This window comes from Lepisosteus oculatus, chromosome 2 (assembly GCF_040954835.1).
Source record: "Lepisosteus oculatus isolate fLepOcu1 chromosome 2, fLepOcu1.hap2, whole genome shotgun sequence".
In the NCBI taxonomy this organism is placed as follows: Eukaryota; Metazoa; Chordata; class Actinopteri; order Semionotiformes; family Lepisosteidae; genus Lepisosteus; species Lepisosteus oculatus.
The window spans coordinates 62,000,545-62,022,128 of record NC_090697.1 but is presented as its reverse complement, the minus strand read 5'-3'; the positions used below and the strand labels follow the sequence as shown (position 1 = coordinate 62,022,128).

At 34.3% G+C, this 21,584-nt stretch overlaps 1 protein-coding gene across 11 annotated transcripts in view; it reads left to right on the top strand.

Annotated features, from left to right (window-relative positions):
• Positions 1 to 21,584, top strand: part of esrrga (estrogen-related receptor gamma a) — a 248,828-nt gene that overhangs the window by 142,396 nt on the left and 84,848 nt on the right. For 2 of the 11 annotated variants that reach the window (XM_006625710.3, XM_006625709.3), the window contains exon 1: positions 7,055 to 7,267. The exons of 5 other annotated variants lie outside the window; for them this stretch is intronic. In XM_006625710.3, the coding sequence (XP_006625773.2) occupies positions 7,212 to 7,267 (56 nt within the window). In that variant the 5' untranslated portion in view covers positions 7,055 to 7,211. Of the gene's footprint in view, positions 1 to 7,051; positions 7,272 to 21,584 lie in introns of those variants that run through there. 4 more of the 11 variants (XM_069180136.1, XM_069180087.1, XM_069180120.1 and 1 more) reach the window with 4 other exon arrangements.

Below are 21,584 nucleotides of genomic sequence, written 5' to 3'. Positions count from 1 at the left end.
TACGACATTAACTGGCTGACAACAAACATCTTTTTTTTCCTAAATCTGAGCAGCAGCCGAGAGATTACAGCAGCAGGCTCTCAGTGGTGCTGTTAGGAAGACACACTGTGTTCTTGTGTACTAATACACAGCACACTCCCCACTGTGCTTGTTGCCAAACAGTGGTCTCATCTAATCGCTCGATACTGGGTTAGGATTGAGAAAGCCTGATTCCTGCCAGATGAATGCAGATCATCTGAGTGCAGGCGGCTCTTACAGGTCCTGGCGTTTGAGAGGCTGTGCTCTGCCACAGCCCATGTCCTCTTCAGGGGGTGGGACAGTGAGATCTTGCTCTGTGCCATTTGTTGCTTTTCAGCATTCAGAAACCAATTTCAAAGGCTCAGCTACACAGGGAATCCATTTACTGTTTTACTATAATAGTAGCTACATTGCTAAGTAGCGTGCTTGAGCTCAACTTGACAGCGCACCACATGTAGAGCCTTTGCTACAACACTGATTTTTACTTATTACTAAACAGCTAAATAAATATAGTTTTTTTATCATTCTTTAAAAGACGGTCTTGTCTCCATTCTGTGCTATTAAATTTTATTATTTTTCTTTCATTAGTGTGGTGGGTTTATATGTGTTTTTTTTCACTAGCAACACTTTAGAAAAGTCATGTATTGTTATTTTTTTTAAAAGTGCTGTGTGCTATTAGAATTTATAATGATTAGAATGAATTTATTATTCAAAATTAATTGTCAGTTTAAATTGAATCTAAAGTGGTTGTATGTATTGTTTATGCTATCTAGACAGCTTCAGGAAGTGATAGAAAATTCTCCACAAAATGTTTACACACCTATTCCTTTTAGAACGATGCTGTAGACACACAAATACCAAGCAATGATCCACTTACAAATGAATAAATAACCCCTGTCCTGGACTTATTAAGACCTAGTTATGACAAGTTGAGTTTAAAGCATTCCAAATGCCATAACATTGACAAGATGGGGCTTGTTTTGAGCACAGACTGGTGACATGTGACCTAAATGAACTTGCTCTGCGCTATTGACTATGAAGATTGATGCAAAGCTAAGCAAGCCATAGTAATTCCTGGGCAGATGTCAACAGGCTGTGACCGCAGGGGTCATATTCTTTATCAACATTTCAAAAGCTGAGAAAGAGTTTGATTTTTAAAACAAAGACCATGAACAGTACAGCCTTTTGTTTTAACATCCATCCTTCACATTGTTTGTCTTCCCCACAGCTATGGTATATTTATCAATAAAAAGACTTACATATGCAAGTCACCTCAAAACTTGTACAGTTCTCCCCCTGCATTATTATACATGAAATAAAAAGAGAGACAGCAAGAGCGAAGCACGTTCTCAAATCGTCTTTGTAAATTGCTAGAGAAAAAGAGACGTATTGACATGTATTGACATTTTCAGCAATCAGTTGTTCCTTGCCATGCATACAAAAGTTAAGATGTATTCAGGGAGACATTAGGGATTAGAAGCTATTATTGTGAGTAAAGAAGAAGACTTAAGGAATTTCTTTGCCTGTTTAATCTTATTAGCAACTTAATGAAGCCAATAGATGGAAGCAGTGCAGGAAAACTCATGTTTTACTTGGAAAGAGATAAAAATACAGGATATAGTCTTACTGTACAGTGCAGTGCTTGCTTCCAGAATATCTGGGATGCTGGGATCCTTACCGTGACTAAGCCATAATGGGTGATAGATGAATGATTATTGTTGTTGTTATTTCTACTACTGTTACTACATCTATGACTACTACTCCTAAGTGAATTTTATTGACCTAAAAGCCTCTTAATACTTTATAGCATGTATCTTGGGAGAGAAGAAAAATGTGAGGACTTTTTCCAATACTTCAATTTCAATTTATGTTTTAACACTGTAAGAAGTACTGTACATGGAAATATAGGAGTATGAAGCACTGCTTTACTGCTGTTCTCCTACCCCTCATTCGTCATACAGTGTGTGAAAACAATAATACTCTAAATGTCATTGTTGAGATTAACTTAAAAAGAAAAGCTCATGAAGTTACAAGAGTCAAGGAGTAGAGTGCTGCTATTATATGGTAGCTGTGAAAAAGCTGTGCCTCGTACACTCAGGCGCTTTGCTGGTATGGATATGGAAATCTATCATTAGAGAGGGACGGGTGTTCAGGAGTGAGACTCTCTAATTGAATCAATACATTCTTGACACTGAATGTCATCCTGCTGCTCAAGTCCAAATACCTCTGCCCAGCTCAGAACTGCATGGTCAAAAATTGGTACTACCGTCTGCTTCATTGTCTCTCTGCTTTAGAGATTAGCCAGGACCTGGCAAAAAGGTTGAGACAGATTAGATTTTATTCTCTAGTTTCTTTAATTTTCTGATTTCTTTTTAATGTACTGCTTTTCATTCAAGCAAAATGTAATTACAGTAAGTGATTTAAGAGCTGTGTGCGAGAGTACAGTATATCGTTCAAACTGCACTAAGAAATGTACATAGGAACGTTTCAAGCCACAAAAAGAATAATTACAAATAAATACCAATAATAATGAGTTAAATGTGTAAACCCATCATTAAAGATATGTTTTAGATATACAATGCTGTGAAAAAGTGCATAAACAGTATCCTGGTAGAACCGTGCTTTTGTGTGACATTAAAATCATTATATGAAGGCTTCCCGCTGTTCCACGAGTCTAAAAATATGCACATGTAGTTTTTCTTATGTTCACTGCTTCTAGTATTTAACTAGCACTGCTTACCATGTTCAACTTTGTTTACATATTAAAACCTGAGACTAAGTGAACATATTAGAGGGTATCCCAATATGGTCACATTTGGTGAGTATGGCTTGATCATTTTTTCTTGGTAAAATATATCTTTAAGCTTTTCAAAGTATTATTTGGTTGCAGGGAGACTGCCTGTAGCCCCAAAGATATTTTATTCCTAAGGTTAAATTAAAGTAGTAACTTTCTTATTGATGTCAATACTGACGTACTGTAAATAGAAGAAAAATATTTTTTGTTCTGTTTGTGTTTCCTTTTGCTAGATTTTAATTTAGCATGAACATTGATGCTTAGAACTTAAAAGTTTTGCTTCAAGTTTTGTTCTGACTGCTGAAGATGCTGCTGTTCATTTTCCTTGTTCTTATTTCTATCATCTGTGGTTCCACAGATTCCCAATACTGTCAGTGACAGCTCTGGCAGGGTTAGCCATTCTTTTTTCCTTTCTCCTACTATTATGTCCTCAAACTCAGTAACTAGAAAAAGCATGATGGGTGTAAAGTAAGATATACTAATTTTCAGGGCAATATAGGTACTGTTCAGTATATTGACTTTGTTCCTGGACCTTCAAAATAGTAAATAAAAAATGGCAACTAAAGGTTCAGTTTTGGGCAGCCCTCTTTCAAGCTGCTGTGAAGCATTCCTAATCATGCTAATGTATTGAGCTGCCATCATGGAACTGTATACAGTACTCCTCTCTCTTGTATTCCACTGTTAGGTCAACCTTTTTGAGAGCTTTCTCAAGTCCAATTATTTGTCCTATTACAGTTTACACCTTTTTTGTGAACATTTGTGGTACCTTTTATAACACAGTGCTAAATTCAGTAATGTATCTAACTTAAAAGAGCTGAGAAGGTGTGTTTTGCTTCAAATAAGTGTTTTCTAGAGATACCCTTTTTTCTTGACAATTTTGTTTCTTCCATCTCCAAGCTTACTCTCAAAACGGGTCCCGTCAATATTGATCTGAGAAAAAAACAACAACATTGTGAAATCTGAATTAAATTTATAGCTTCAGAAAAATAAAAAAAACATTAAATATAATTAAAGTAGATGTCTTTATCTAAGATTTGTAGCTCTTTATCTATTTCTGCTTTCAGTCACAGCTATTAAAAGTACCAGGTTTTAAAGCAGATGAATAATGCTGAATGCATCCCTTAGACTATGTCTTCTATTTGTCTGATGTGCTTAGCTATTGCAATTTTAACCACAGTTTTTTTTTTTAAATTAGTAGTCTTTTTAAAAATTCTTCATAAATCCATTTTAACTTAGTGGACCTACTTGCATTTCTCACAGAGGAGGATGTGAGACATGATTCGTGTACAGAAAAAAAAAATTAAAAAGACATCTTACAAAGGTAATCAATGCTTGCAACTAGAAGATACAAAGGAGGTGATTTCATGATATGTTAGGAAAAAAACACCTTCCTTCATAATCCTTATTTTGCACATTACCAGATATAAAATATTTTTCAAGAAAGATTGAAAAAACATTAAATAAAGGATCTAAATGCTGCATCTACAGTAACAGTAATCTGTCAGAATTATTCTAATTTTTCACAACTTAAATCAATGCTCATTTCATAACACTTATTTAGCAAATGTCCCTTTCACGGCACAGACCCTGTGGTTTTCAGAAATAATACCTAATGGCAAATACAGTATGTGCACATTTGTATGGTGAAAATGACTCTTTTTATAATTGGTTATAAGATGTACATCATGGCATTCCATTATATTTTCTGATGAGATGCAGAAGAAATGTATAATATAGCAAGAAACATATATAAACATGTGGGTATATTTATGTGCTAAGTGCAATATGATATGTACATAAGTTTGGTGTTGTTTAATGTTTCTGTAAAGAGTTGGTTGAGCTGAAGGTAGCCTGGTTCTGTGTGGTATTATTGATGTTTTCTTCATATTGTGTAAAGATTGTGTCAAAGCATTAAAAGATTATTTTTGGTGCATATACAGTACTGTACACAAGTATGAAATTTAAACTATATGGACTTATTTATGTAAACGTATAGAAGCAAAATTAAGTAGATGTATTGCAGAAAACTGAACAGTGTTGAAATGTAGATTGGGAACCCACAATGATTCATTGTGCATGAAATCCATAAAGACAATTACAGCTCCGATGGCACTACTGTCCTGCTGAATTCATTGTAGTGGTCTAGAGAACAGTGAAAACACTTTAGTACTGTAAGTGAATACTCAAACTTATCCTCCCCTTTCTCCTCACATCTCTTTATTTCAAAATTATAGTTTTAGTTATGGCATTTATTTACTTGACCATATTTTACACAATCTCTGATAAATATTAATTAAATATCAATTACATTTAATTTGACAAGTTTAGGAATTCAGATGAATATACTGTAGTAATAGTAATATGTTATTATTCATTATTTTTTACACCAAGCTACTTTTGTAATTAAACAGAGATGATATTATTTTTTGTATTTATTTCTTATTGTGAACATTATGGTTTATGTCTAAATATGGCTCACATCTGCCCTGTTTGAAATGAACTGCAGCTTTAGAGGGTAAAAATGCATCTTTAAAATCTGATTCACAACACAGACATCTGCATTCCTAAGAACACAAGACAGAGTGTGTGTTAAATACAAGTAATCAAATAATATGAAGTTACAGACAGATTCATAATTATTAACAACAACAGTATTTATTATTATTAAATTGTTTAACTTCAGCACTCAAACCCCTTTTCTTTTTTTGTTTTGCCAGCTCAAAATGCCTGTAGTCTTTTGTTTATCTGCAAATTCAGCATGGGGTGTAGCTATAAATTCTTACTAGCAATTAATTTCAGAAGCAAAATTATAGCCCTTAGAAATTAGCTGAACTGTTGGAGATTGTGTTTTTGAATCACAGTGTTTGAATTGCCCAATAGTATATCCTAATGGCAGTTAAGGATGCATGAGAATTCATTTTATGTTTAGGAATTCAAAATAAAGGTAGGAGATGGGACATGTAGGTTATTGCAAAAAGCGAAATATCTTTACTTGTTCCAGGAGGATGGGATTCAAATCCCTTGTAGTATAAAGATAAAATGTAGAGACAATTTCCCATTCGGACACGGTTGTGAGATACAATAGTTAGCAGACTGGTGTAGCTCCTGAATTTTCTGATCAGTAGGGAATAGAAGTCCTCTGAGAAAGCAGCAATATATTCCCTGCTGGTTGTGGAAATTCAGCGGTTGTCTGAGACAAAAAATATCAAGAGAGCACAGAAAATATGTGCAGGAAGGGTTTAATAACAAAGAACGAGGTCTGACTTAGTTTTATTTTGTTAAGGTTTTTTTTCTATGTATAATTCCTATTGTTTTGTTTTAGGAAACAGAGCAAATATGAACCCCTGATAACAGTTACTTGGTTGTGTTAGTCAGAGGTTCTTTGGTTTTAATTCTAATACCAAAAGACAAACTGGCTTGAGTTTGACTTTGTTGTACAGCTTGGGTAAGTTAATTAGCTTCTTCGCTTAAACCTAGAAGCCAGCATTCATTGGCATTAAATTAGTTTTACCAATTTACTGTCTTCCATGTTGTGAATGCCTTAATTAAACTTTACAGTGGACGGTTACATTGCTTTAATTAAGTCGTTTTTTTCCCTTTTTTTACTGCTAACTGGTCCTATTTTGTATTTCAATCAAAAGTCAGTCTAATCTGGAAATTTAACTGAGGCCTTAAAACCCATAGTTTTTTTTTCAACAGATTATGTGGCCACAAAGCTCTGATACAAAAGTTGTTTTTTAGTGCTCATAGCCCCCTACACCACAACTGGTAATTAGCAAGAGTTTATATTTTTTTCTTTCCTTATCAATGTTGATATGTTTGTATTTATTCATGTATATTAAACACGTGCACACTCAGACATACACAAATGATGTTCATCATGCATCATATTTCTCATTCACAATGGTTTGTGTTTGTCAAAGTCTGAAAGGTTTAATCTCTAAGCTTGACACCTTGAACTGATAAGCATTGTCTTAAAAAAGAGAATGTGCTGGTTCTTTAAAGCCCCCCTTTCTTTCTCTCACCCTGTTCCATCTCTCTGTCTTGTCTCTCTCTCTCAGGCACACTCTCTCTCTTTGTCTCTCTCCACCCACTCCACCTGCTCAGTTCCCCTCAGTATGTGCAGGCAGTGCCCTGTCCAGTTCCAATTGGCTAGGAAGCCACCAATCTGGCGTCTGGATGGGCCAGAGGGACTACATATGCAAAGCTTTACTTCATATTAATGAGCTCCAATCGTGGCTTTAAGTCCTTGATTAGAAGAGTGCGAGAGCTTTTGGTCCCAACTGGCTGTGCCTATAGGCTTGTCACCAGGAGAACATTTCTGTTAATTGCACTGCTCTGTCAGGAAAAACTTTGATTTATAGAGGGGGTTTGCTCAAATTATGGTTGCAGAGCGCACATGGATTCGGTAGAACTTTGCCTGCCAGAGTGTTTTTCCCTGCACTCCGAAGAAGAGTAGGTACATTTTGATTTTTATTCTTCTCTTTGGAAATTATGCCTAATGTTTTACCTATAGACAGTTTTGTTTGTCTTAAATTCTTGCTGTTGCATGTGTACTTTTGTTTTCTGTGTTGTGTTGTGAGCTATATCTGTCTGTCTTGTGTTGTTGACTGACAATGTGCTTCCCTGTAGTGTGTACTTACTGCTCAATACATAGCACAGCTACCTGTCAGGCAAAGTACTGAAACAGTAGCATTGCCTTGTACCTCTGGAAGAAAAAGTGAGCACATTCTTTTTACCATTTAAACCTCACAGATTTCTATAAAAGGCAAATATTTTTTCAACTTAATTTATACTCTGTGTTTTATCTGTTATTAATTTTTATTGATACCATGTCCTTGAGATTTTTTAAAAGAGAGAGCACTTAGAAAAAAAGGTATACTCCAATACCATAAAAAGCTTGAATTTCACAGACAAGCTGCTTACAGTGTGGCCTGGTTCAGCTATTAACAGTGCCACATATTTACATTATTGAGAGCTATGGGGTTATGGTGTATGTTGGTGGGGGGCAGGGGGGGGGGGGGGGGGCAGGTGCTGAATCGAGCCTGCATAGTTCATATAGAGAAACTAGGTTTTCCAAAGTAAATGTATTTTGTTTTTGTCAGATTGATACAATTTCAATTTTAATTACTTGTTTGATGCTTATTTTGTGTTTAATGGAAAAAAATCATAAACTTTGCATTTACTTGTATACATTTTTTATCATAGGTGTCAGCCACTTGTAATTGTTTTCATTCAACAGCTGTATTTGCAGCATTAAGTGAATTGAAATAATAATCGCGTTTGTGCTCAAAGAATTGACAAATAAACAACAAACAGCTAATATGGATAAGTCTGACTGACACTGCTGGGTGTGCTTGCAATTGCCTAGATGTTTGCAAACTGTCATGGGTTCATATAAACCTGATATCTTAAAAACACACACTGGAAACATAACATTGGTCTCTCTTTAAGAAAAGAAACACCAAGACTATTAACCCCTGCCCTTAGTTACATTAAAACACCGATAAGACCATAAAAGTATTGTTCCACCCTTAGTCCATTTAGAGATTAGAAAGAAATAAAGTGTGCCGGAACTGCTGTGTTACAGGTATGCTGCCATAAAGTCCTACCAGCTTTATCCCAGTCTTTTAGACAGTTAGATTAAGGCAATTAACATTAGATATTGAGGTGCACTTGAAGCACTTTCAGAACTGTAAAATAAACACTAGCTTTAATGTGTAACTTTCAAAAATGTGATTGTATTCATTACTACATTATTCTAGCTTCTCAGTAGAATAATTGTCCTCTGTCTGACTTCTCATTCTTTAGGTCTTTAGGAATTAAAATGCTACATCTATGGATACACTTAAGATAACACCAGCATTGAAAAATAAATATGCATTTATAGAAAATGCATTGATTAATCTAATAAGTTCTGTTTTCCCATTTTCTTTTTTATTATTAAGCTCTTTTTCTGATTTTACCTTCTTATGGCTAATTTACATGTTTGGTCTTCATAAGCTTCTTGATGTATATGCTTTTATATTGAATTTGTACCTATACCTTTTTTATGATCTAAGATTTAATGTCTTCTCACTACTTCTTATTTTTGAAGTAAATCAATGTATAATAATATAGTAATGTATAATAATTAGTGTTAAGTTCAATAATATATGGATATATTGGGATACATTGATATATGATATATACATTGAATAATAATGTAATTATTGCACTTCTTTCCTGAGATTTGTTTTTTTATGAAACTTTTATTGTTCACCACTTTATTCAGATTAGCACAAACATAAGAATTAACGTAGAATGGGGTTCATATGTGGAAAGCCATCCTGTATTTATGTACAAGTGTAAATTCATTTTTTAAGGTTGAGGTTTTCCATTTCAATAATTATATAAATAATTATGCAGACTTAATTTCTGTAATTTAGAACAAATGTGAGATAACATTAAAATGCACATTTTTGCTAAAATTTTACATTTTGTCACCAAGTTCAAATGATTTCAACAATGATTGCTACATTTACTGTAAAATGTCGATTTATTTTAATATTAATTCTTAGTTTGCAATATTTATGATAAGATTATAATTACTGTTTTTGTTTAAATGCATGGAATATATAGAAACATTAAATCTAAATATAGCCTTTACAAAATTGAATTGCTGTACAAAAAATATATATAACGTATGGTGGAAATAGCAGCAGTGTATTTTAGGGTTGTTATATTACTTTAAAATCATGTAAGTAACATGATAAATCCTTATTAATTGTTTTTTTTTCATATTTTGTAAATTTTCTACAATATTATAAAATTTACCTACAACGTTTATTTCAAACAAAAATATCATTTGAAAGCATAAACATGTGGAGTCTGTCTGTCCAATCCAGAATATACTATTTAATTTAAAAATGCAGTGGAAAGAAAAAAAATAGCTAAATAAAGGTAGAACAAACCTATTCCTCATTGTTATGTTATAATCAATTATATAATCCAAATAGATAGCATCTATGTTTTGTTAGCGTATTGAAACACTTGGTGCTGTTTGAAAAAGATTCATCATTTTCAGCCACACAGATAATTCCCCTCTAATAATTAAACATTATTTCTCGTGTCATGCCTCTGTAGCTAAGGAAAGGTCTTGATAGCCTTTCACTTAAACTTTTCCTGAAAAGAAAGTATGCATTTATTTTTTCCTTTGCTGGAGAGTGAGAATTAGCAAGTAAAGCATAATCGTCTGATTCAGTTCCTTCACTGCTAATAAAATCATTTGTTTAATAATAGTAATACCTCTTAAATTATGTTAAAATTAATCTACCTCATTTATAATGTTAAAATCAGTCTTCTCACACTTGCTGTCTTACGGTGCGTATACCTTAAATACTGTATTTTGACCGATGCATTTCCCCGTTGTAAAATGTCTAGCTCACTGCCTTCATCAGACTGCTGTCTGACTGTTCATTGTCTTTATTGCGTCCTGCTTATTTGAATGTGTGTTGCCACTTCCCCTTATTCCAAGGAGTCTGGAGCATTCCAAGGGTAATTAACCAGAGTTAAAAGCAAAAACCCTTGTGAGTAGCCAGTCATCCTGGTGGTAGGCTGTATTTTTCTCCTTTTGTTTAGGAGGTGCAATAACTACACTCCCCCCAACCGCTTTAAAAAAAATGACCTGGCTGTCAGTGTAAAAGATTTATATTTAATCTATTACCATTGGGTATTCACACATATATCTGATTTTAGGACAACTTTTTAAAAAAACAGTACAAAATAAATTGCCCAGATGAGATGTCTGTGCCATAAATGAAGGAGCACATGCAGTAATTATGCCGTACCATATTGGAGTGGTGACAGAATTGGTACATGTGAAAGGGAGACTTGCTACTGTTTTATTCCTCACCTTTAAGTGAAATAAGATCTGCTTTCACTTTCTAACCTGCACTTCCTCCTCTATTGTTCAGAATTAAAGGAATGTTGTCTGTTTAAGGACAGTTCCTTTGGAATGTCAGAATAGTTAGGAAAACAAGTTGCAAGTAAGGAAAGTACAAATTAGGTTTTTAGTTACTGGAATAATTAGTAAATCACTTCAGTAAATTACATTCATATATATAACTCCAATGCAAGTACAGCTTGTTATACTATTAAGCCTTCTGTAGATACTACTAAGATTTAGTTTAGTTTTTTCTTTATTACATATATAAAAAACAGTGCAATATATAAGTACACTAATTTATTTGAACTGTTATTGGCATATTTTGGGGCTGCTCTCATACATAAAGTGGACTTGGCTTTTCTGGGAGTAATGTAGCACATTTTTCAAAACAAATTGGAGTAAAAGTACCAGATTGTATTCTGAAGCAGCAGTTAAAAGTTCAAATCTGTTTGAATAACAAATTTAGAGGGTAACGTATTTACATTTCAGAAGTCTAAATTCTGCAGCTCTGGATTTGAGTGAGCAGGTTTATTCCATCTAGCATTCGGGGTTTAGCATTGTGCCTAACTTTCACTTGGGGACATGCAGGCAGCCGGCAACAATAAAATGTTGATTTCCTCTGAAGAGATCCCGTGTGAGGGAATGTGTGTTTGTGTGTGCGCCTGTGTGCCAGGGAGTTAAAGCTCTCCAGAGGAAATGTGTGATTACGCGAAGCTAAGTTTGTGCCGTTTTTATCTCTTTTACATCCACTGGCCTTGTATTAAATTGTCATTGTCCTGAAGCAGAGGGGAGAAATGAATTGCAGCTCTCGACGCCGAGTGACAGTGAAAAATTTAGCCTCTCTGTACCCAATCATACTTCATGTGTGCGTTTGATAGTGCGGGAATGACACAGGCACTCTCTCTGTGGCTTGACATTCTTCCCACTTGCATTCTTTCATCCTTCGAACTCTTATCTGGCTAGAATTCTTTGGCTTTAAAACACCGGGATATTTTGGGACCCCCCCCCCACCACCACCACCCCCCTTCTCAGTGTGCAAACCAAGGATTCAACCATAGTAAAAAGTTTCTTGTTTTCTCTTTGCGAAATGTAAAGATTTTTGTTATATAGGTTGATTAACTAAAAAGTAAGATTAATATTTCATTTTGGGGAGGAAATAAGCAAAACATAATTTACTAGAATGGCTCATTTATCAAACTCAGACCTGGCTGAATTCTATATTCTGCATGTCATATTAAAATTGGACACAGAGTGTCTCTATATGGGTATGTAATAACACACAAAGGTCTGGAGCACAAAGGAATTCAATATCAGCGAAGGAACGAGACGAAGTACTGTATATGTTTGAAAGTGAAATGTCAATAAGATTTAATTCTGTGTATTTAATCGGTTTATTTGGGATGTGAGTGCAGGAAGAAACCTATTTTAGGCATCATCACAAATAACTATTGCTTATACCAGGCAGCAAATTTTGTTCCATCTTCTTCAAATGTGTGATAAATCCATTTCACACAGTATCATCAGCATACAAATCAAATATATGCCATTGTACATAATGTATGTGAGATAGTAATGTTCTAGCTGAAAGAAAGCACAGTTGTAGCCTTTACCTTTACCGTGTAAAACACAGACAAAATTTAAATAACTTTTTTTAAAACACAGCGACAATTATGATAGTAAAAATATACTTCCTGAAGAGTGTATGAGCCAGGAAGCATTTGGTGCTACTCTCTATCCCTTGAATGACTTAAAGAGGGGGCAAATTAACATGCGCTGTGCCGAGGGGAAGAGCGGGTGTCACAGATGAGCCGATTTAGCTTTGCTTGACCACACAGCCTCTGCTTCAACGGCTGCCCAAGCTGTTGTGAGATGTGCACAGAGGTAAGGTGAACTGCTGTAAGGTCGTACACTTCTCCGTCCCTCTCGGCAACAACAAAAGAATTCTGGCTTTATCTGGTGACTGGTCGAAGGCAAGGAGGATTTTTCACAGAAAGCCACATACTTTGGCGACTTCCAAAAGTATCGACGTTCAGTTTCTTGCTTCTTTGGGGGAGCGTCCTGCTTTTGTGTAATTAGAAGAAAATGACTAGTCTTTCTCCTCAACTGTTGCTAAGATTCCTGAGGTTTCCATATTTCCAATTTTCATTCATTTTGTATTGAATACAAAAACCAACACCGTCATTAAAATACAATCTGAGGAATGGCGTCATCAGATGTAGCTTTTGAGTTTAAAAATTAAAATAGGTTATTTGCTGATAAGCATACACTTGTAATTAATGTATTAATTATGTTAAAAGTCAGTATAGATTTAATATAAATGTTGAAATCTAAGATAACATGATTATTCATGTTTTTCTTTATTTTTGGTGCATTTCTCACATATTAATTGTACTTTCACATGTATGTATTTCACATGTGCTGTCATTATAATCACACAATCAAGCTTTCATTATTGAATTTAAACATACTGAAATAGTATTGCATAACCATTATGTTGACGGTCTGTTATATATTTCTAAATCTAGACAATCTAACTTTTCTTATATTGGACATAGGGCGACTTTATGCCTATTGGAGCGCAATAGTCTGACAATAACCAGTGTTTTATAATCTTTAGTTATCTTCTTCAAGAGAAATTGTGCAGCTCAAGTTAATTTTTTTTCTGTATCACATTTTTTTCTCTAACTTGCCCGTGTGACTGAAGCAATGCATTCCTGTAGAATTTAGTCACCCCAGGCTGTCACTGCCATGCAAGGTCCATCATATTAAATTAGACAGTCCATCTGCTGTGGTCCACACGTCTATTGTTGTACAGTGGCATGAAATTGCACCTGTCTCATTAATCACATCGGCATGGGAGAGGTTAAAAGGAGATCCACGATAACTAAATAAGAGTGCATGGAAACTTAGTACATGGTACTCCGAATTGATTCTTTACACTTTGTATGCACGATGGGCCCCACTTCATTCCTGTTTTTGCTAAATTAGCATAAGATGGGTGTCGAATTAGCATAGGTGTCGAAGACGCAGGAGTGGGGTAATAAAAGATAAAATGTTTTCTTCTTTAATGTATCTTCTGTTTTTCTAGGCTACTTATGTTTAACTCTTTTAAATGTGTACTTCTGTCATGGGTATTTCTTAAGACTTCTAGCAAACCTGAAGGTATAAACGCAGACTCTGTATGACTGTTAGTGAGACCAGCATAGAAGGAGCTGGTCGGCTTTAAAAAGAGAATGGTGCAGACTAACCGGCCGGTAACTGCCCTTCTGCGGAGCCTCTGTTTTGCATTAGTAAGAATGACACCTGTCTAATCAATCAAGGGTCTGTGACTTCACAGATGGAACAGCAACACTTGACTGAATCGTTCAGCTTTGTACACACATGCAGTCTACCTCTCTCTCACACACACAAGCACACCAGTGCTTGTACACAGGCACAGACGTGCAGTCACCTAGCTTTATGCTTTTCTTTGTCCCGTCTGATAATCCCTAGCAAAGATCACTCTGTGCTATCCACTCTGACAGAGGCGTGAAATGGTCTCAGGTAGTACTCTGGGTTAATGCTTTCCCTATTAACATCATGGCACTATTGTGGTCTTTTTTTTTTTAGCCATTTGGCCTCATACTTTTCTTTTCACTTTTTATGTATTAAACTGGTCATACAGGTTTTTCTTCCTTTATTGTAGTCATTGATTTTGTTGTAATCATGTCTTTTTGAAGTCTTCAATATTTTGTGCCTGTTTTAAAACTTACATATTACTTTGGCAAAGATATCTAATTTACTTATTCTGTGAAAGGTAGGTTCTAGCTAAGCCTGTAATAATCAATTGTGTAATCAAATGTTATTTAACGTCATACTGCATGCTTTAGAAGAAGCTGTCTTTACTTTGTATATTTATGAAGGTTTTTCTTGTTAATGCATCAAGAGCATAGAATACAGATTTCTATCTGCTCCTTACCAAGCACGAAATTTAACTATGCATTGTATTCAGATTTGTACTGTAAAAAAAGCAAAAATGTATGTTCTGGAACTACATATGATGTATGACATACACACAGTATAGCTGTAAAATGTATTTTTTATTCAGCCCTGTTACAAGCAGGAGTCCCTAAGCCTCGCATTAGTGAGAGTTGTGGGTTTAAGAACTATTTTTATGGTTAAATAAAAACATAAATTTTACAGATCATGGTTTTCATGAGAGAAAGAACCTTTATTGTCATGAGGTTGAGAAGCCTGTAACTTTGACTTGCTTTATTGGTATTTTTCTTAAATGCAAAGCTCTGGAGCTTGAGGCCCATCTTCAGCTATGGTCTTGGTAGCTGATGTTGCTACAGTCCTGCGTTTTGATCCCTGCAGACTTGCTTGTTAAGCTCCAGGGCCAGGCTGTCTCATTCCAGTGCCTGTCTCTGGCATCTGCTGAGACATATACCTTCCTTTATCTATTTCTTAATGGCATTTCTGTGCCAGTGGATGTCCATAAACAGGTTAGTATTTATATATACACTTTGTGTATGATTCATATCTATTAAGCCTATAAATAAAAAATAAGTCAAATATTTCCTGTAACCTAATCTTTCATACAATCAAGGCTTATTATAATCAATAAGAATCTATAATTTCTGTAGTAGCATATTTATTTTACACTTTTTCATGTCACTACTTTCCATTTGTATATTGAGCGGGTGTTAAGAACTCTTTTTTATACAAGTTATGATGATGATAATGATGACAATGCTTGTTTTTGCTTTTAGTGCTCAGTCTTGATAAATAGTTTTAACAGGAGCTATAAGTTTATTTGTTCTGCCCATTTTATTGTGTTTTTCCTTCTGGTAAAAATCAGGCTAAAATTCTCTGGAAACGAAATTGAAAATTGCACCGCAGTTTAATTTGAGGTGAAGTCAGAATTGCACCTCAGTTTTTTCAGAACTGTTGCTTCATCCTAGACATTCCCATATCCCCCTCTTCCCCCCTGCCTGGTAGTTTTATTGCCTTCCTTTCTCTTCATTTTCCTTTTGAGCTTTGTTGTCTAGTTAATGGAGGCACTTCAGTAAACCATGAAAAGTGATACAAAGCGATACACAAAAGTCTTTATTTTTGTTTGTTTCAAAACGTACCATGGTACATTAAGGATTAAAAGCTATATACAGTATACATATATTATATTACAGTTTTTAAGGTCAGAAATTGTATTTAAAGTCAAATATTTTGGCACCTTTTGTTTCAAATGTTGGGTCTATAAATTCTAGGAATTTATGGCACAATATTGTCCTCAATGTGCATGCTGCATTTGTATTCAAATCATCATCTTAATATCGAGGTGATGTTAATAATTATTTGAAGGAGAATGCCATTTTGTCAACAGTTTGAACACTTTAGGTTATAAAGAAATTTTGTTGAATTTAGATGCAACAATATTGCTTAAGTGCTTTTGTTTTTAAGCGTAATACCATTGCCATATCACCAGTTCCACTTACAGTGTAAAACCTATCAGACAATCTGGTGACACTATCACAGAACTGTAGAAAAGAACATGATTGAATTGCCTGATTCGTGAATAAAAGAAGAATAACCAGTTAAAATATACTGTAGAATGGAAAAATGTAAAAGCTGACTAATAAAATACTAGGCTAAGATTTCAATGATTATTATTCAAAGTTTGTAATTGTAATACCATTTTATTTAATTATAATTTTAGGATTTCAGTTTAAATATATGTTATTATGTATTTTCATAATATATTTATTATGAAAAGTGTGTTAACAAAGAAAAAGAAAAAAAAATGTGTTTTCTGTGTCAATTGGGAAATAAATAAGGGCCAGGAAAATGAATCATAATCACACTAACTATGCATCATGAATAAGTCCTTAACTGTAAATGATCATCTGAAAGTAGTATTGATTATCCCAACTAAACTAGTGACAAAATATAAATTCAAATATAATGATATTTACCACTACACTAATTTTCTAATTCTGGATTTTATATTTTAACCTAAGAAACATAGACAAAAAATATGATGGCAATTTGCAAAATAAATCAAACACGTGTAATGTATTTATCAGTATGACATAAATCTGATCACACCTGGTATCTATCAGTTGCATGGCAAAAGCTAGAGGACTTTTGCAGTTGTGTATAGAAGCAGCCAGAGGTCCATTATCTGATAGACCGGGAAGAGCAATGGAATAAAGCGTCAGTATTGTGAAGTGACTGCACCATTCATATACTGTCTGATAAGCCCGAAGGAGAGCAAGGGCTTTTGAATTTCTGATAGGGTTATGAATATAAACAAATAAAAGAATGAACATTTCACCTGGCACCATGCTTATCGTTTCACAAAGAAAATACCAGCAAAGGTAAACTTTCTTTAAGCTTTTGTTTCAGGCTGCGAATTACGCAGTTGTGCTCCTTGAGGCATTCATGAAAATGTTCAGGTTTGCTCTAATATCTGTTTAACAGATTGACGGCTTGATAAAACTTTTAAAAGAACAATAACTTGTTCTTAGTGTTTTTTTCATGTTCTTGTGTGATTTTAATTGTAAAGTGGTCTTGCAAAATGTCCTGTTGATAAGCTATTTCAAAAGCTTCTGCTCTCTGGAAACCTCTTAATGAAAACTTTAGCCTGAGGTGTGGTAAGGCAAAAACAATAGTACACTATACAGCTTGTGCAGATATACAATTTGTATGTTTGTTTCCTTTTACAAAACTGTTTGTTTTACCCTGATTTCTAAATCCGCTCTTTCACATGCTCACCCGTTATTTTGTATTTAAAGACGGACTATCTGTATTATTATGTTATTTTCTCATTAGAGTAAATTCACAATTAAATTCTAGAAATTGTGAGTTGCATATAATATACCGCATTAATAAGGGCTACAGTAATTCTTTTTTTAAACCTGCTTTTAATAACCTTGATTAATATTTGTATTTGTTGGAGTTCTTTGTTCTTTGATGAAGGTTTGTTCCTTGGTATTATTTTCAAAATACAAACCTTAAAATACAAATGAGGCGGGTTTAAATTAGAACAACTGTAACTGTAAGTTGTTTACCATAAAATATGATAATAAGATGTTAAGATGTTAGTGTATGTACATGAAAAAGGAGGAAGGTTTGCTCCAATGTCATATGCTTTAGAATTCCACTGAGGATATATGACTTTATATTCTTGATCAAAAAATGCAAAAGAGAAATCTGCATTACATTTAATTATTTTTTAACACTCTCTGCACCAAGTAAGACAATGACCTCAATATTTTTTCAAATTCTATAGGAGACTCTAGTAAATTAGGTGTTTAAGCAACAAAAATATACATACTTGACGTTTTCTCTTTGTTTCCCTGACACAGTATATGTGAGTGAAATGTAAGCCCTGCATATTCAAGTAATTTTTTGACTGAGGACTGATGACTGCAGCATATAATGAAGTCAAAATGTGAGGTTAATTGTAGCGGACAAGTTCTTTCAGTGTCCTGTAAGCATTTACAGTCATCTGTGATCCGGAGCATCGGCAAGGACCGAAGGTATCCCACAATTCAAGAAATAAAGGAAACGAAATAATAGAGAAGAATAAAAATAACTTGCCATCTTATAGCTTGTTAAATACAAGTATCTCAATCTGTTTTACTGCTATGAGCACACTAAAGTCCTATGAATAAGTAAACAATTCTTCAATTGTTCCTTTTTCTTTGATTGGGAAAATAATAATTTTATTTTACAGAGCATAAGTAAACAGCACACCATCTTCAGGTGTAGGTGCTGCATAATCAAGAGCAGCTATGAACTACTGTGTACAGTTCAAACACAGGCACCCTCTGCCATTCAGCAAAGAGGATGGTTTGCCGTTTGTTTAATAAACATCTCAATAGGCTGCACAAAAAGGAAGCCTTTCACTCCCACCCTCCCACCCACAGATGTTTAGACACAGTTGAACAGAATGAAAACGAAAAGGAGAAAAGCAACCATAAAGCAAAGGGTCTGGGTTTTGCTAATTAGTACATAAGGGTTTAGGCAGGGCTTCCTTAAAACTAGACATAAAACTCTATTTATTTGGTTGTACATATTCTTTTCCTTGTTGGGTGTTCTAGGTTCCTTGGTCATATAGAAAAAGAAAAGTTTTTTTCCTTTTTGTATTTTTTCTGTTATGTGTTTAGGTGTTGTTGTTCTGCATCTATACCATTTAGATCTGAACTGTTACATTTCTGAAATGCCCAAATCGTCTTTCTGTTCATTCTTAGTATGTCTATCAAAATCATTTTTGATTTAATTCACCTTGTGAAATCATTGTACTGTATGTCACCTGTAACCTATAAATAACATGGACACAGAGGAGCATCGGATTTTAGTTGTGAAGCTAAGCCGAGGAAAAAAAAAACCCAAAAAGTGCAATTTCTAATACATTTTTCCAACACTCTGCTGAGACTGTGAGTTGAGTGATTAGTTTCATTTCTTCAGGTGCCGATAGAGTTGGGGGTTGTGTGGCTAATGACATTGAACATGTCCATTGAGATGGAACGGAAGGGAGAATTAGGGAGGCTCCAGTCTAAATTAGTAAGACAGTAGGAGACTGCACAGTATCCCAGAGTGATTCTACGCAGCCTCAAGTCTGTGCCTGCTATGGTGGTCTGTGTTGAGTAAGCTATCTGGCTAGTAGCTGCAGTTTGGGATACTTGTCCCTTTATTGCCTCCAATCGTTGTGTATCACAGACTCGCTGACCATTGTGAATTTTGTCATATTGTGATTTTGTATAAAAGGATCAAGCATAAACATTTTTGTATAAAATGATCAAGCATAAACACAACTCAAGCTTTTCATTCACTGTCTTTTACTGTGTGCTTATTTGGTTGCCAGTTTCATGTTAGTTCACTCAATTAAATAACAGATCTGTTTTTTCTTAAATATGTTGTAGTCATCATTTTCAGGAGGCTTGAGTCTCATAAGTCCTCTTTGGCAGAACAAATCTAACTTTGGTATTGATTTTTATCTGTATTTTTTTAGCAGTTTTTGTTGAAGGCACATTGAATTTGTGTTTTTAATTTCAGTTTGGAACGATTCTCGTACTTTTGCAGCTTCATGACAAATGCTTTGATTTTTAAATGTCTTGTGTAATTTTAAATTTGTTTTCCTTCTATCTCATTTTACTTTAGCAAGGGCCACTGTTGTTTAACTTTGACTGTTACTGCCCTTATGTAAGAATAATAGATACTGCATTGTTACCTTTGAGAATAGGTATATTAATCTTCCAGCATCATTTTTGTCAGTTCCTCTAGAAATATAGGCCAGCAAGGCATCAACTGAACATTACTTTAATAACAACATTTTTTAAAAATGTGAGAAAACAAGAAGCTAAACAGTTTATTGCCCTTAAAATTCAGATGAACTCTAGTGTTTTCACTTTGATGTAATTTAACATATGTTTAGGTAAAAAGACTACGCTTAATATACAACTGCTTTTCATATGAATGTTATTATAATGGCATCGATTCTTCCATGTTTTCTTTATTTTGTAGTTGAAAATACAAGGGGGACTAATACCAAGTTGTATATAATATAGATCTTTATATCACTCAAATATGATCAGTAACAAAAATTATTTTATTTCTTATTAGAAATATAAGGACATATTATTTTTATCTTTTCCTATAGCTGACCAAGCACCCAGATTTTTAAACCTATTCAAAGTTTATAAAACTCTACATATAATATACAGTATAGTACATATGCATAACGTACTGTATCTGAAACATTGACAGCAAAAGTGCATTACAGTTATAGGGTGATAATAGATTTATATCTTGTCATATTTTGCATTCAGATTGTTTCTTGTTCTAGAATTTGCACAAAGCTTAAGATTTTTTTTAAACTTTTTTTACCTCACTTATATTTTTTCTAATAACGTCACTTTTTTGGCAGTACAAGATAAACGTCTTTCACATAAAAAATGAAGAAGATAAATCGGAAAAGATGGAAATAAACTAATAAACAGCCCATTCTTGCCCTGCAACAAAGGATTCTATATTAAAAGGTGTTCCTCACAGAGTGTCACACACCTGAGATGTGGATTCCCCAGGTAGTGAGCTAATACCATAAGCGGATTTTTACATTGTATTTTGGCATTCCAGGCTATGCTGTTCTCAGGGCAGGAAACACTGTCGTTTTGTGCTAAAGTGAGTGAAGGCTGTTCAGATGGAAGAGAGGAAACACTCCTTTACTTGCAATCACATGGCTTAGCATCAGTCAGAACTGTGTTTTAATAGGAGAGAATGATGACATGACTTTTCCATCATGTTTCTGAACATTGCAGATATTGCGAAAGTAAAGGTAACAAATTGCAGGAGAGGTAATAATGATGAAAGGTTATAAAATAATTGTAGAAATGAAAGAAGGAATATTTTCTTCAAAATGTTTTTTTTTCAGTGACACAGAACATTTTCTACAGTTGCTACAGTAAGTGTCTCATGTCTTTAACTCCTGGCAAATTTGGTCAATAGATATTGTGAAGTGCTTTACCCCATGTTTTATTTTGCAGGACACACTCCAGTCTTAATCAATTCAAATGTGTCTAACAATGTATAATGAAAAATAGTTGTCTATTAAGACCTCGGGTTATTATTAATGTTCCATATTAACAAAGGTTTCACTGCTTGTCTCTATCAGTGCAGCCCATTAAATGAAGCAGTGAAATGCAAATCCTAAAATGCATCTAAATATGTTAAATTTAATGTGCTCCAAACGGCACAAGCCATTATCAGAATACTACTATCTCTCTGATATAAACTTACATTGGTTTCTGCTTTATTACATAAATGTATCGCATATACGGGCACAAGAACAGAAATTAATAAAGA